This window comes from Acomys russatus, chromosome 23 (genome assembly GCF_903995435.1).
Source record: "Acomys russatus chromosome 23, mAcoRus1.1, whole genome shotgun sequence".
NCBI lineage: Eukaryota > Metazoa > Chordata > Mammalia > Rodentia > Muridae > Acomys > Acomys russatus.
The window spans coordinates 7,042,212-7,055,312 of NC_067159.1; the positions used below are offsets into that span (position 1 = coordinate 7,042,212).

Below are 13,101 nucleotides of genomic sequence, written 5' to 3' on the forward strand. Positions count from 1 at the left end.
ACTTAGCTGCCAGGAAGCCTAGCTCACTGGCCATATGCCCAGGAAATGCTCACTAAAAAGAAGAAAGACAGAATACTTAGGAATAATTAGTGGTTTACTTGTTTGGCATCAGATTCACTTAGTTGGTACATGTTGACTGTGCTTATAAATGCTATTCACTGTCTGACTTGTATAAGTAACAAAAGTAAAAATTTACATTTATTAGAAATTTTAACGTAAGTAACAAATGTTGATCAATAGCTCTTCCTCTCTTTTCTCTGTTTGGCAGAGTATAATGGTTGATTACTGCGTTTCTACTCTTAGCATATATAACAGCAAGTATTTATGTGAGGCATGGTGTATTACAGACACCCTTCAGTGAATGATAGTTTTTATTTAAACTTTTTGCCTCATTTCTCTTGTGAGTGCTTTAAGTTGGGGTAGGTAAACTTTTTCTATTCTTTTTTTTGTTTGTTTGTTTTCTTTCGAGACTCCCCCTACCCCCCACCACACCCCTGTGTAGCCCTGGCTGTCCTGGAACTCACTCTGTAGACTAGGCTGGCCTTGAACTCAGAGGTTCACCTACTTCAGTGCTGGGACTAGAAGTGTGCACTACCATGCCCAACTCGCAAACTTTTTTTCTACGAGGACTGCATAGTATTTAGGACCATATTGCCTTTTTAAAAACTGAAGTGTGTGTGTGTGTGTGTGTGTGTGTGTGTGTATGTGTATGTGTAAACTTTTAATATAAAAGCCTGCATAGTATCTACCTCTATTTGAAGTGAGTAGATGTGAATGGGCAGGGTGTTTTCCTAGATGTGGTCTGTGGGCTGGAGTTTGCCAATGTCTGGTCTAAATTAACAGCTTATGTTTCTTTCATTTGTTGACTTCTTTAACCAGTTCTTTAACAGACCAGGCAGGCCTCGAACTCACAGCGACCCAGGTGGGGTCGCCTCTACCTCCTGAGTGCTGTGATTACAAGTGTGCATTGCTGTGACCAGCAAAACTGTTATTCTTAAGTTATTGTAGTTGTCTTTTCTCTGTGGCTTAACTGTTTTCTCTCCCCACCCCCACTTTCTCTGTGTGGTCCTTCTGTCTTAGCTGTTTTTCCAGCTGGGACTACACGTTACAACCCAGCTCCGTGATGCTTATTTACTTGTCTTTTCTCAAATCTTCATTTCTTCCTTTAATTTTTGGACCCTTTTCTCTATATTTTTTAAGTGATACAAACTGTAGAGTTGGACCTTCTACATAATAGCAGTGGCTTCACCTTCATGTATGTTTGTGCACCATGTGTGTGCCTGTTGCCTGCAGAGGCCAGGAATAGGTGTTGCATCCCCATTACAGAGAGTTATAAAGAGTTGTAACCTGCTGTGTGGGTGCTAGGCATCAGAATATGGGTCCTCTGGAAGAGCAGCTAGAACTCTTAATCACTGATTCATCTCTCTAGACTCTAATTTTTAATATCTACTTTTACTTTGTAATTATCTTAAACCTTAAATAATATGAGATATGAACATTTTCATTTAAAAATTTTGCAATTAAAATATATCATTTCCCTCTTCTCTTTCCATACATACATACATACATACATACATACATATATATATATATTTAACCTGCTTAATTTATCTTACTGTTATATATGTGTGTATATGTGTATGTATATTTCAGGTTTGACCATTTGGTATTGGATAACCAATTGGGGGGCCGGGCAGGGCTCTTCCCTGGGAAAGACTATTCTCTCCTGCTCTCAGCATTCCTTGTTGCCTGTCATCCTCTCATCTTGGGTTTCGGCCCCATTAGATTTCCCCCTTCCATCTTACTCTGCCTGTTGGTGTTGTCCTGTTCAGGTCTTACGTAGCCATGTTGGCACTATTTTATAGGTGTAGTTTCTCTGACACTTCTAGGAGGCACATCATCACTGCAGACTTCCTGTTCTTTCCATCTCCTCTTCTGCTGTGATCTCTAAGCCTTAAGTGTAGGAGTTGTGTTGCGGATGCATAAATTGGAGCTGAGCACCACAGTGTCATTCTATTCTTAAGTTTTCCTGTCATTGGCGGTTGTGTGAGTGCTGTGTGTCCTGACTAGAGCCTGGCGGCCTGAGGGCCCAGCAAGTAGGGGTGGCCAGACTAGGCTGCAGTATTGCACCTGTGACCTAGATCTCTGGACTTGCTGAGGGTGTGCTGAGAGGAGGAGCAGGCACACTCACCTGGATAAGACCCTGACGGAGGATGTGTAGGAACTGTCTGGGCAAGCAGGTTGGAGTGTCTTTACTTGGTTGTTGTTGACCTCAGGGCCTCACATATACCATTCAAGTGCTCTTATTTCTGAGTTATAATCCCAAACTTCTATTGTTACTGTTATTCTAATCTAGTTATAACTTCAAATCCAATTTATCTGATCTCTGGAATTTCATACACCAGATCTCTTTGCATGGAAGTCTTATTTAGATCTGTCTTCTCATTGACCTATTTAGTTACCTAGAGGGATAACTCAAAATTATAATGGTCAGCAATAATAACATGGGAAAATTGGAAGCCAACAAAGATTAGATTGTGTATTCAAATGTGGCATATCACACAACTCTTTTGGAATAATAGATCAGAAGAAACTTGATCAGCCATGAGGATTTTGAGCTTAGTGGACCTACTTGAAGCATTTAGAAAAAATAAGTTGAATGGTAAAGTATTCTTTCCTTAGGAGATAATTTGTAGGCACTTTGTGGGATGGCTCATGGGAAACCCTCATGTAAGGGCAGTGGTTTTGAGGCTTTTGCAATTAGATAAGAAATGATTATTTCTTGCATTAAGATACTGCTTAAAGAGATAAAATTTGTTATTTAAAGGATGAGGAAAAGGCTTATAAATTCCTAGTTAGGGAATTGAGAAAATGATTAGCATTGCCTGGTAAAGCAAATACAGAAGTCTCACCTTTTCCTAGCAAACAAACAAGCTGAGGAGTAGAAAGCCTAGAAGAAATGTGCTGGGTATTGTAGGCACTGCATTTAGAAGAAGCGTGCTGGGTATTGTAGACACTGCATTTAGAAGAAGCGCGCTGGGTATTGTAGGCACTGCATTTAGAAGAAGCGTGCTGGGTATTGTAGACACTGCATTTAGAAGAAACGTGCTGGGTATTGTAGGCACTGCATTTAGAAGAAGCGTGCTGGGTATTGTAGGCACTGCATTTAGAAGAAGCGTGCTGGGTATTGTAGGCACTGCATTTAGAAGAAACGTGCTGGGTATTGTAGGCACTGCATTTAGAAGAAGCGCGCTGGGTATTGTAGGCACTGCATTTAGAAGAAGCGCGCTGGGTATTGTAGGCACTGCATTTAGAAGAAGTGCGCTGGGTATTGTAGACACTGCATTTAGAAGAAACGTGCTGGGTATTGTAGACACTGCATTTAGAAGAAACGTGCTGGGTATTGTAGGCACTGCATTTAGAAGAAGCGCGCTGGGTATTGTAGGCACTGCATTTAGAAGAAGCGCGCTGGGTATTGTAGGCACTGCATTTAGAAGAAGCGCGCTGGGTATTGTAGGCACTGCATTTAGAAGAAGCGCGCTGGGTATTGTAGGCACTGCATTTAGAAGAAGCGCGCTGGGTATTGTAGGCACTGCATTTAGAAGAAGTGTGCTGGGTATTGTAGGCACTGCATTGGGATGCTACAGCCTGACCGAGGGAAGCTGTTCCTGCAGATGGTTCTGAGGAGCAGTTTTAACGTATAGAATTAGATACAGGCGGTAGCAGGGTCCATATAGTACATTTGTACTATAATTTAAACTACCTGTAGATAATATATGCTGAATGAGAAATAGGCCAGCTCTGCAGCTAGAGGAGGGTGCCTGGAAGGAAGATGAGAAGTAGATGACTAGAGAATATTCCTGAACTGTCTGTAGGAGGCCATTGTGGATCTGTCCTGGGGGATTGGTGTGGGCAGAAGCTAGACTGCAGGGAGTGTGAATTGCATGAAAGTGAATAAAGCGTGAGGAGAATTGATAAATACAGGACAGATATTACTGAAGTAGTTTTCTTATGTGGAAAAGGTATGTGTATATGGGTACATTTGGTGGCAAGTTGGTAGGATTCTCGATTAACAATTGGTTTTAAGGGATAAGTAGTTTGTTGGCTCCTGATTGGGAATGTTCAGAGGTAGAACTAACTGACGGTTTGAGTGTTTCATGCTCGGGGCTTGTAGGCAGCTGGTGCAAGGGTTAGGATACAATATGAGTGAGGGGTAGACCTTGAGGTCTAAACTAGATCGGAAGAAACTGAAAGACAGAAGGGGTCTGAGACTCTGAAATAAATACAGGTAAAGGGAAGCCAGACGAGGCTTTATTTGGTTTGAGTATGGGGATGAGACCAGGAAGGTTGTGGTGTTCCAGGGCCTTTCTCTAGGTATTCTAACTTAGTTATAGTTTTCCAAATTGACTAAACGTTATTACAGCACTTAGTCTATTTTGTAGCACATTTATCTGATGGCAGTTGTGCCAGTAAGTAAAAATCTAACAATACTAATTTTTGACTGTTATTTGAAGACACTATTAATACTCACAAAAGTGTGAGCCTAATGAGATGTGGAGGTCCTGATAAGGCAAGGAGCTTTTCTTTGTGTGGATGAAGTAAACTCGGCTGTACTCTTCTGCCTCTTTCACTCCATCTTCCCTTTAGGTTTTCTTTTCAAACAGGAAAAGGTGCTTTATTTTTATTCACTTCACATTAATTAGCCTAGATACCTTTATTTTTGAGTTGTTTGTAGGTTGGGGGCTGTTCATATTGTGATATTTGAATTAGGTAAACTTAAAGAGTAGACTGATAGCTTGTTACCTTTCTTAGAGTGAAGGGTAAGCTAAGGACTATATAGTGGACATGGAAGATTAATGTGGCTGTGGTGTTTTCCCCATTTACCCTGTCAATTTTACTGCTTATTCTGTCTTTTCTTTTCAAAATAAAGTGTTTTCAAAATTAAAATTATTAACAGTTTTAACGGCTTCCTTTGAGACATCAAACTAGTAGGTTGACTTATATATTTGTTTTTGTGGCTGACAACACAGTATGTTTGGGTGACTGCAATGGTTAACTTTGTCCAAAGAACTGACCATTGAATTCTTAGCATGTAAATGAAATACTAATGCTGGAAACAACACTCAGTTCTCATTCTTTATAGTGCACTTGAACCCTTCTTCCTCCCCTTGTCTCTCATTTCATCTCAGGTCAACAGGACATATTGCTGTGGAACCTACCGAGCAGGTCCTATGCGGCAGATCAGTCTTGTTGGAGCAGTAGACGAAGAAGTTGGTGATTATTTCCCAGAGTTCCTTGATATGTTAGAAGAATCACCATTTCTAAAAGTGAGTGCTTATTTAGACTAGTAAAGTTCTGGTCATTATTTCAGTAGATACTTAAAACTAGAGTATTAAGTTAATCTTGCCTACTAAAATTTAATTTTATATAGTAGTTTGTGTAGAAAATATTTAGAAACTATTGGTATTGAATACATCAGTTTTTTTTTTTTTAATGTTACTCTGCAGTATGGCTTTTATTTCTTCATATACACATGCGAAATGGCTTTTAGTACTTGTAAACAATTTGGATGGGGAATAATCTGTAAACAATCTAAAATCCTTTAAATGTGACTTATTCCTTTGGTTTCTAGATGACTTTGCCCTGGGGTACACTTTCCAGCCTCCAGCTACAGTGTAGGTCTCAGAGCGACGATGGGCCTATAATGTGGGTGAGGCCAGGAGAACAGATGATCCCCACAGCAGATATGCCAAAGTCGCCCTTCAAAAGACGACGGTAAACATTAGTTCTGCTCAAACAAGCAAAACCACTCTCTTTAGTAGGTAGTTTATAAAATGATAAAGAGATGAGCATGGCTTGGAAATTGTCTAGATTTTGAAGAGTCCTTTAGGTAAAAGTTGAAGTTGTCAGTTCCCTAGTTGAGATAACCTGTTATATGGCCAGCAGAATCCTGGAAATTAATTAATTTTTAAACTTGTATCCTCTAAGTTCCTGTAGGATAAACCACCAAATTCTCCTTAGTGTGTTGGTCTGTACAAACCTTTAATAACACAGTACCTTTGTGTCTGCTTTCAGTTTCTCCTGGCTTTTCAGTTCTATCCCCAAACCATTGTCTTCTGTTGCCCTTTGCTCTTGCACTGTTGTTCTTATTTGGGATTCCATCCTGTCTCCTGCCAACTTCTTTGTCTAGCAGGGCTTTGGCGAAGATTCCAAACTTACCTTAAATGTCACCTTTGTGAAACTTAGGACAAGTTAACCAGTCCTATCTCTGGTCTTACAACATGGTTCCTTGATGGTCTTTACTTTTTTTTGTTTCTTAATAAATTTTGACCTACTTGAGGCTGGGGACTGTTTTATTTATCTCTGCTATCATGACACATAGTAGGAAGCCATGATTTGCTGTGTTGAAGTACTATGCTTTTTCATAAAGCTGTGATGAATCATGTACTAAGATATTTTCTCTTTCATAGACATAAAACAAGTGTAGATTACTCTAGTATTTTGAAAAATACCATTCAATGACACTGAAAATAATTTACAGCTGTTTGGGCTGTGGAACTAGCAATTTAAAATAAAGCTGGGCAAGGTGGCGTTTACCGTTAATAACTGAACTCCAGAGGCAGAGGTAGGTGGATCTCTGTGGGTTTGAAGCCATCTTGTCTCAAAAACAGACAAACAAACAAAGACTCAAAAGTGAGTTTAATGGATTAGCCTTAACTTTAACTTCTACCTAAGCATCAAGTAGTTTTAGATGCATACGATGATCCATGAAAACCCTTGGTTAAAAACTATGAGATCTGAAGATGTAGTTCGGGTGATAGACTGCTTTCCACGCATGTAGGAAGCCCTGGATTCCACCTCTAGTACTGCGTAAAGGGAATGGATGTTTGCAGTTCAGAAGTTCAAGGTTATACCCAGCTGCACAGTGAATTTGAGGCTAGTCTGGGATATAGGATGAGACACTGTATGTGAGTACAGTACGCAAACCCCAGCAATTAGTCAAAGTTCTTGTATGGTACTAGATCACAGGAGTGTTTATAAATTATGGTGATGGATCTTAAAATTCTGAATTCTTATCTACTATATTCATTTTGTTCTATATTTCCAAAAATAACTGAATGTTTGGCTATTATAAAAGTTTTTGAAAAGGAAAAAAAGACTAAAAATATGGTAGACATGTTATGCTAAGGGGTATTCCTTTTTCTCACGTACTTTCTTAGTAATTAAATACAACCTTTATTTTAGTTTGTTCCTTCCAGCTCTGTCAATAATGTATTTACACATTATTGATGGTAATTTATTCTGCTTTAAAACCATCATTAGATTTTTAATGCCTCATCAATAGGTGCATTCTAAAATTGGATAGATAGAATGACACATTTGCTTAAGATTTATTTACTTAAGATTCAGGTGGTAGGCTACAGATTCATAGTTTAGATTCTAGTGTTATCACTCAAAGGAAGAATTTATAGATTTTTCTCTTGTGTCACATCTTTGTTTTAGTTTATTTTATTTCTGCTTTCCTTAAAGTATGTCATTAACCCTTTTGAGGCAGAATATATACTTTACTCTTCAGTGTTGTGAATATTTCTAGTTTCTTTATTGCTTAGAAAAATCTTACTTCTGGAACTACAATGACTTTCTTGTCTGCGTTACTTCCTGATTATAACCTCACATGTTGCTGTTATTTAATTTTTTCTTTTTCCTCTTTGTGTGTTGAATGTGTATGGTATTTGTACATATGTTTGTGTGTACCCGTGCATGAGCATTTCAGTGAAGGAAGTGCTAGGCTAGTGGCCAGCAGGCTCCAGGGATCCTCCTTTCTCCTCCTCAGAATACTAGGTACATGCACCAGTGTGGCCTTGCATGGCTTTCTGTGTGATGCTGTGATCAGAACTCAGGTCTTCATGCTTGCATGGCAAGCACTCTTACTTACAGAGCCGTCTTTCTAGAGCGCCCCACCCCCATCATGAAATGCTCTTAGAGTTTCTATAATACTATCGTTTAGTTTTATTTTTAATGGACTCGTATGTATTATGAGGTCTGGTGTCACAGTGTGATGCATGTCTACAGGGTATATAATGGTCAAATCAGAGTAATTAGTATTTCCATTCTCTCAAACACGTCTTATTTCTTAATGTTAAAAATCTACTCTTCTGGTTACATTGAAACATTTAAGTAAATTTAGTAATTTTCTTTACTGTACTATAGAACAATCTTCTAGAATATTTTTTCAATGTAAAACTTTTTAATTCTTTTTAAAAAAATAATTTATTCAGATTACATCTCAGTTATCCTCTCACTTGTATCTTCCTGTTACCCTTCCCTCCCTCTTCTAGAATATTTTATCTAAATGAACTTAACTCTTGTAATCTACCTGTAGAATTTTCTAATTTTATAGTTTCCATTTTCCATCTCTCTCTATTCCCTCTCTGCTAACCTTCTCTGCCTCTAGTGACTGCTGTTTCTCTGTTCTATATGATGAACTCTAAGCTTTCTTGTATATACCGTTTATATCATGAACACCTTTGGAAATCTGTGTTCTTTCTGCTCAGCATGGAAGGCTCATTAAACCTAAGACTTCCCAGCTAAAGTTCTCCATCAACCAACCAGTGGCTGTTTCCTAGGTTTATTTCCTTTACTTAAACACATTTTCAAGACATTTAAAGTGTTATCATTGTGAATTTTGGTCATTGTCACTCTGCTATCTGTAGGCATTTGGTTGTTTTTGGCGACCCATTCATATTTTGAATACATCTTTGACTTACTGGAGATTCTATATACAGTTTGGCTGTAGACTGGTTTCACATTAGAGTTGAGTATTCACAGAAGTAGGTTGGGTTATTTTGATGGTAAAGTCAATGTGAAAAGTTGCGTGCTCTTTTGGCTGAAATTTTATGAGTATGGCTATGGCTATAAAGAATTTTGACTCAGTGTAACTAATGCGATTTTTTTTTTTTTTAAGTTACCCTTTATATCAGGAAGTCTGTGAAGATTAGCTCTGGGTGCCGTGTAATCAGTAGCTAAACTGCAGCCTCAAAATGCCAAATCATTGTCATTCTCTGATTAACTATTCTTTTTGCCTAGGCTTTCATGCTCATATTGGCTTTTATGTTTGTTAAATGGTTCTACAAATTTTTGGCACCATGGTTGAACCTTGTTATATTTAATAGAAGAAACTCTTCATTCTCCTCCTCCTTCTTCTTTCTTCTTCCTTCTTTTTCTTCTTTCTCCTTCTTTTTCCTCGTCCTCCTCCTCCTCTTTTTTTATGAGGTAGGAAATTTCCTAAAGGACTCCTGAGATTTTTTTCATACTGTAAATTAGAATCCACATTGTAAGCAGGCATTGGTTTATGCCTTTTTTTGAACTAGTTTTGGATGCTTTGCTAGTTGGAATGAGCCTACTGTAATCTCACAGGATTCCTCTCCCATCTCTACCTCTGGAAACCCTGAGTTTCTAGATTAGATTACACAGAGAACGATCTGATGCCTGTTGAAATATCAGGGACCGTGAGGAACATGGAGAGGAATGCAGAACTGAGTGGTAGGCATTCTCTAGTCCATGAGTTTAAATGTCCATCATTCTGTCTGCAAGGGGTACTTAGTCTGGCAGTGTTTCACCTTGTCTCAGTTACTTTTCTATTTCCATGACCAAGGCAATTTATAAAAGAAAGCATTTAATCTTGGCCTTGAGCTGGGTGTGGTGGTGCACACCTTTAATCCCAGCACTTGGGAGGCAGAGGCAGGCGGATCGCTATAAGTTCAAGGCCAGCCTGGTCTACAAAGTGAGTCCAGGACAGCCAAGGCTACACAGAGAAACCCTGTCTCAAAAAACAAAACGAAACAAAAATAATCTTGGCCTTGCTTACAAGTTTCAGGCGGTGAGCCTGTGATTATCATGGCAGGGAACTTGGCTGCAGACAGGCTGCTTACATCCTGACCTGCAAGGTGGAGGCAGAGGGCCAGAGAGAAAGACTGGCCTATGGTGGGCTTTTGAACTCCCAGTGACACTCCTTCTTCAAAAAGCCTATACCTTCCAATCCTTCCCAAATCAGTTTCACCAACTGAAGACCAGGCATTCAAATATATGAGCCTATGCGGCCATTGTCATTCACACATCACAGTCATTATCCTCCCACTCTCAGCTTCACTTAATTTTGTCCCGTATCATTACTGTGCCTGCCCTCCTTTGACTTGAGCTTCTTTAAGGTCCATCACCTTCCCCTATTGACTCCTTATTGAAAGTTCCAACCCTTTGACTATCTCTGTTCAGTTTTATTAGTCTAAGACAATGTGATTGTTTTCCATCATGCAAAAGTTTGTTGGTATTGCTAATTCACTAAATTCATTTCCTTTACTATACCCTTGAGATTGTTATATTTAGAAATGTTTGAACACATAAAAAACAATATAATAAACTCCTGTATTTTTCAATCAATAGTGACCTACTCATACCTACTTCTATATATTTTTTTCTATCCTACCTTCCCTTCCCCTGTCCATATTGGTTTCATTTAGTGTGGAAGGGGATCAGATGTCTGCTCAGTGTGCTGCCTGGAATCTAAGTCCAGGTAGAACGTTTTGAGAGTTGTGAATGGGGTGACTGAGCTAAGGGTAAAGAAGCATGCAGCTTTAACCCTTGAATTGTATTGTCCTTGTCTAGAGGAATTTTATGCATTCAGATTTTGCATTTGAGCCTAATGAAGGTATAGTCTACAGGGAAAGGCAGGAAATCATATCAATCATTTTAATATAGTATGTTTAATGCTAATGATTAAAATCATTATCCTCATCTCAGACCTCAATGAAGCCTAGTATTGTAGTTCCCTTTTCCCTTACTGCTGTTAATTTTGCTGTTTATTTCCTCACACTTTGCTTTGTTTCACAACCAAATCAACTATAGATCAATGAATGAAATTAAAAATCTCCAGTACCTACCTCGGACAAGTGAACCCCGAGAAGTCCTCTTTGAAGACAGGACAAGAGCTCATGCTGATCATGTAGGTCAGGGGTTTGACTGGCAGAGTACAGCTGCTGTTGGTGTTCTGAAGGCTGTACAGTTTGGCGAATGGTAAGTTAAAGGGACCAAATACAGGGCTGGATAATGTTTAAGAAAATGTGGGTTCCGTTTAAAAGGTCAGGGACCAATTTTTAAATTGTGGTGAAATACACATAATATAGTTTATCATCTAAACGTTTTAATGGTTTAAGTGAAGCCACACTTCAATGAGACAGTGCTCTAGGACTTTTTATCTTGCCAAAATGAAACTTGGCGTCCCACAGCTCAGTTTCCCCCATCCCTAGGTTATGGGAACCATCACTATGCGTTCTCTTGCCAATTCTGGTGTCTCATTGAAATAGAAACATTCTTTCCCTACTCTTTTTCTTTAAAACAACAACAACAACAGTAAACCTAGTGGGCCAGTGATTGTGGCTCAGTGGATTAAAGGTGCTTGCTATTAGGCCTGACCACCTGTTTCTGTCCCTAGGACTCTGACCTCCACACACGGCATACACAAATATAAATGTAATATAAAATTAATTATAGTGACAAAAGGAAATTATTTCTATTACACTTACTATTTTGTGAGTGAGGTGTGTGTGACAGCAATTGTGTGAAGGTTAGACAACTTGTAGGAGTTGGTTCTTTCCACCTGGGTCTTGGGGCTTGAACTTAGGTAGTCAGTCTTGGGAGCAAGTAGCATTACTAAGGCATGTTGGCAGCTCCAGTTCTTCTTCTAACTCAGCCGTGTCTATTATAGTAATGTCCCTCAGAGTTTACCCATGTTGTAGCAAGGATCAGACTTCATTTACTTTTTAGGTTAAGAATAATTCATTCTGCACATGCATCTGCACTCATCCACATGCATAGATGAGTCCACTAAATAGGTGTTCGGGTTACTTCTACCTTTGGCTCTTTGTTACCATGGGCATGTGGGTATCTAGGTTCAATACCTAGAAATAGTGTTGCTAGATTGTATGGCAATTCTGCTTTATTATTTTGAGGAACTGCTGTACTGTTTTCTGTAGTGGCGGCACTGTTTTACACTCACTTGGAACCTGGTTGTATTATAACAAACCTTAATGAGACAACAGCAAATGCATCCCATTTAGAATAAAACTTAAACAAAGTCCTGTGATCCAGGATCTCACTATGACCTCAAACTTAAGATCCTCCTCTTGGTCTCAGCTTCCCAAGTACTGAGATTGTGGGGGTGCACCAGCATGGAAGGTTGCTGCAAGGCTAGCTAAAACTATTCTTTTAGCCCATTATGTTTGAATTTCTAACAACTTACCTGATTTTTAAAAAAATCATTTATTTTTTTTATAGTCATTGGTATTTTTTCCACCTATATGTATGTGTGAGGGTGCCAGAACCCCTGAAACTGGAGTTACTGGAGTTGTGGGCTGCCATGTGGGTGCTGGGAATTGAACTCAGGTTCTCTGGAATAACAGCTGTTGGTGCTCTTAATTGCTGAGCCCATCTCTCCAGCCCTGATTTTTGTTTTTGAAAAACACTTTAGATTTGCTTTTATTTTTTGAAAACTGATTAAGAAGCAAGAACACTCTTAGTTCTTAGGTGATAGGCATTTTATTTATTTACTTATTTGAGAATAGTAGTATTGTAGAAACTGGAAAACTGAAATTGTCATTTTCCATTGTGGATGCTAGTTCTTAAACTTTGTTTTATTAATATTAGGAGTGACCAGCCTCGCATAACCAAAGATGTGATTTGTTTTCATGCTGAGGACTTCACTGATGTTGTACAGAGACTACAGTTAGACCTTCATGAACCTCCAGTTTCCCAGGTAATAATTCTCATGTTCCCGTTACCCTTTGTGTGAAACACTGGGAACAACATTTAGATCCATCTTATTAGGGGTTTTGTAATTGGATTCACAGACAGTAAATTTAACTTTATTTTGTATTAAATTCAGTGTGTGGTCGAAGGTGGTGCTAAAGTTCAAAGTCTTTGGGATGCAGGGTGTACCTGAGATGGTTAAGAAGGACCCAGCTGTTTACTCTGGCCACAAGCAGCTTCTTTGCTTTGCTGTACTGTGGCTTCAACTGTACAGTGTGAGAAGATATGAAGGGGAAGATT

The 13,101-nt window shown here is 39.0% G+C and overlaps 1 protein-coding gene across 1 annotated transcript in view; it reads left to right on the top strand.

Annotated features, from left to right (window-relative positions):
• Rsbn1 (round spermatid basic protein 1) overlaps positions 1-13,101 on the top strand; it is a 39,797-nt gene that overhangs the window by 25,829 nt on the left and 867 nt on the right. The window contains exons 3-6 of the mRNA XM_051165929.1: positions 5,190-5,327; positions 5,633-5,775; positions 10,903-11,070; positions 12,700-12,808. Of these exons, the coding sequence (XP_051021886.1) occupies positions 5,190-5,327; positions 5,633-5,775; positions 10,903-11,070; positions 12,700-12,808 (558 nt within the window). The remainder of the gene's footprint in view (positions 1-5,189; positions 5,328-5,632; positions 5,776-10,902; positions 11,071-12,699; positions 12,809-13,101) is intronic.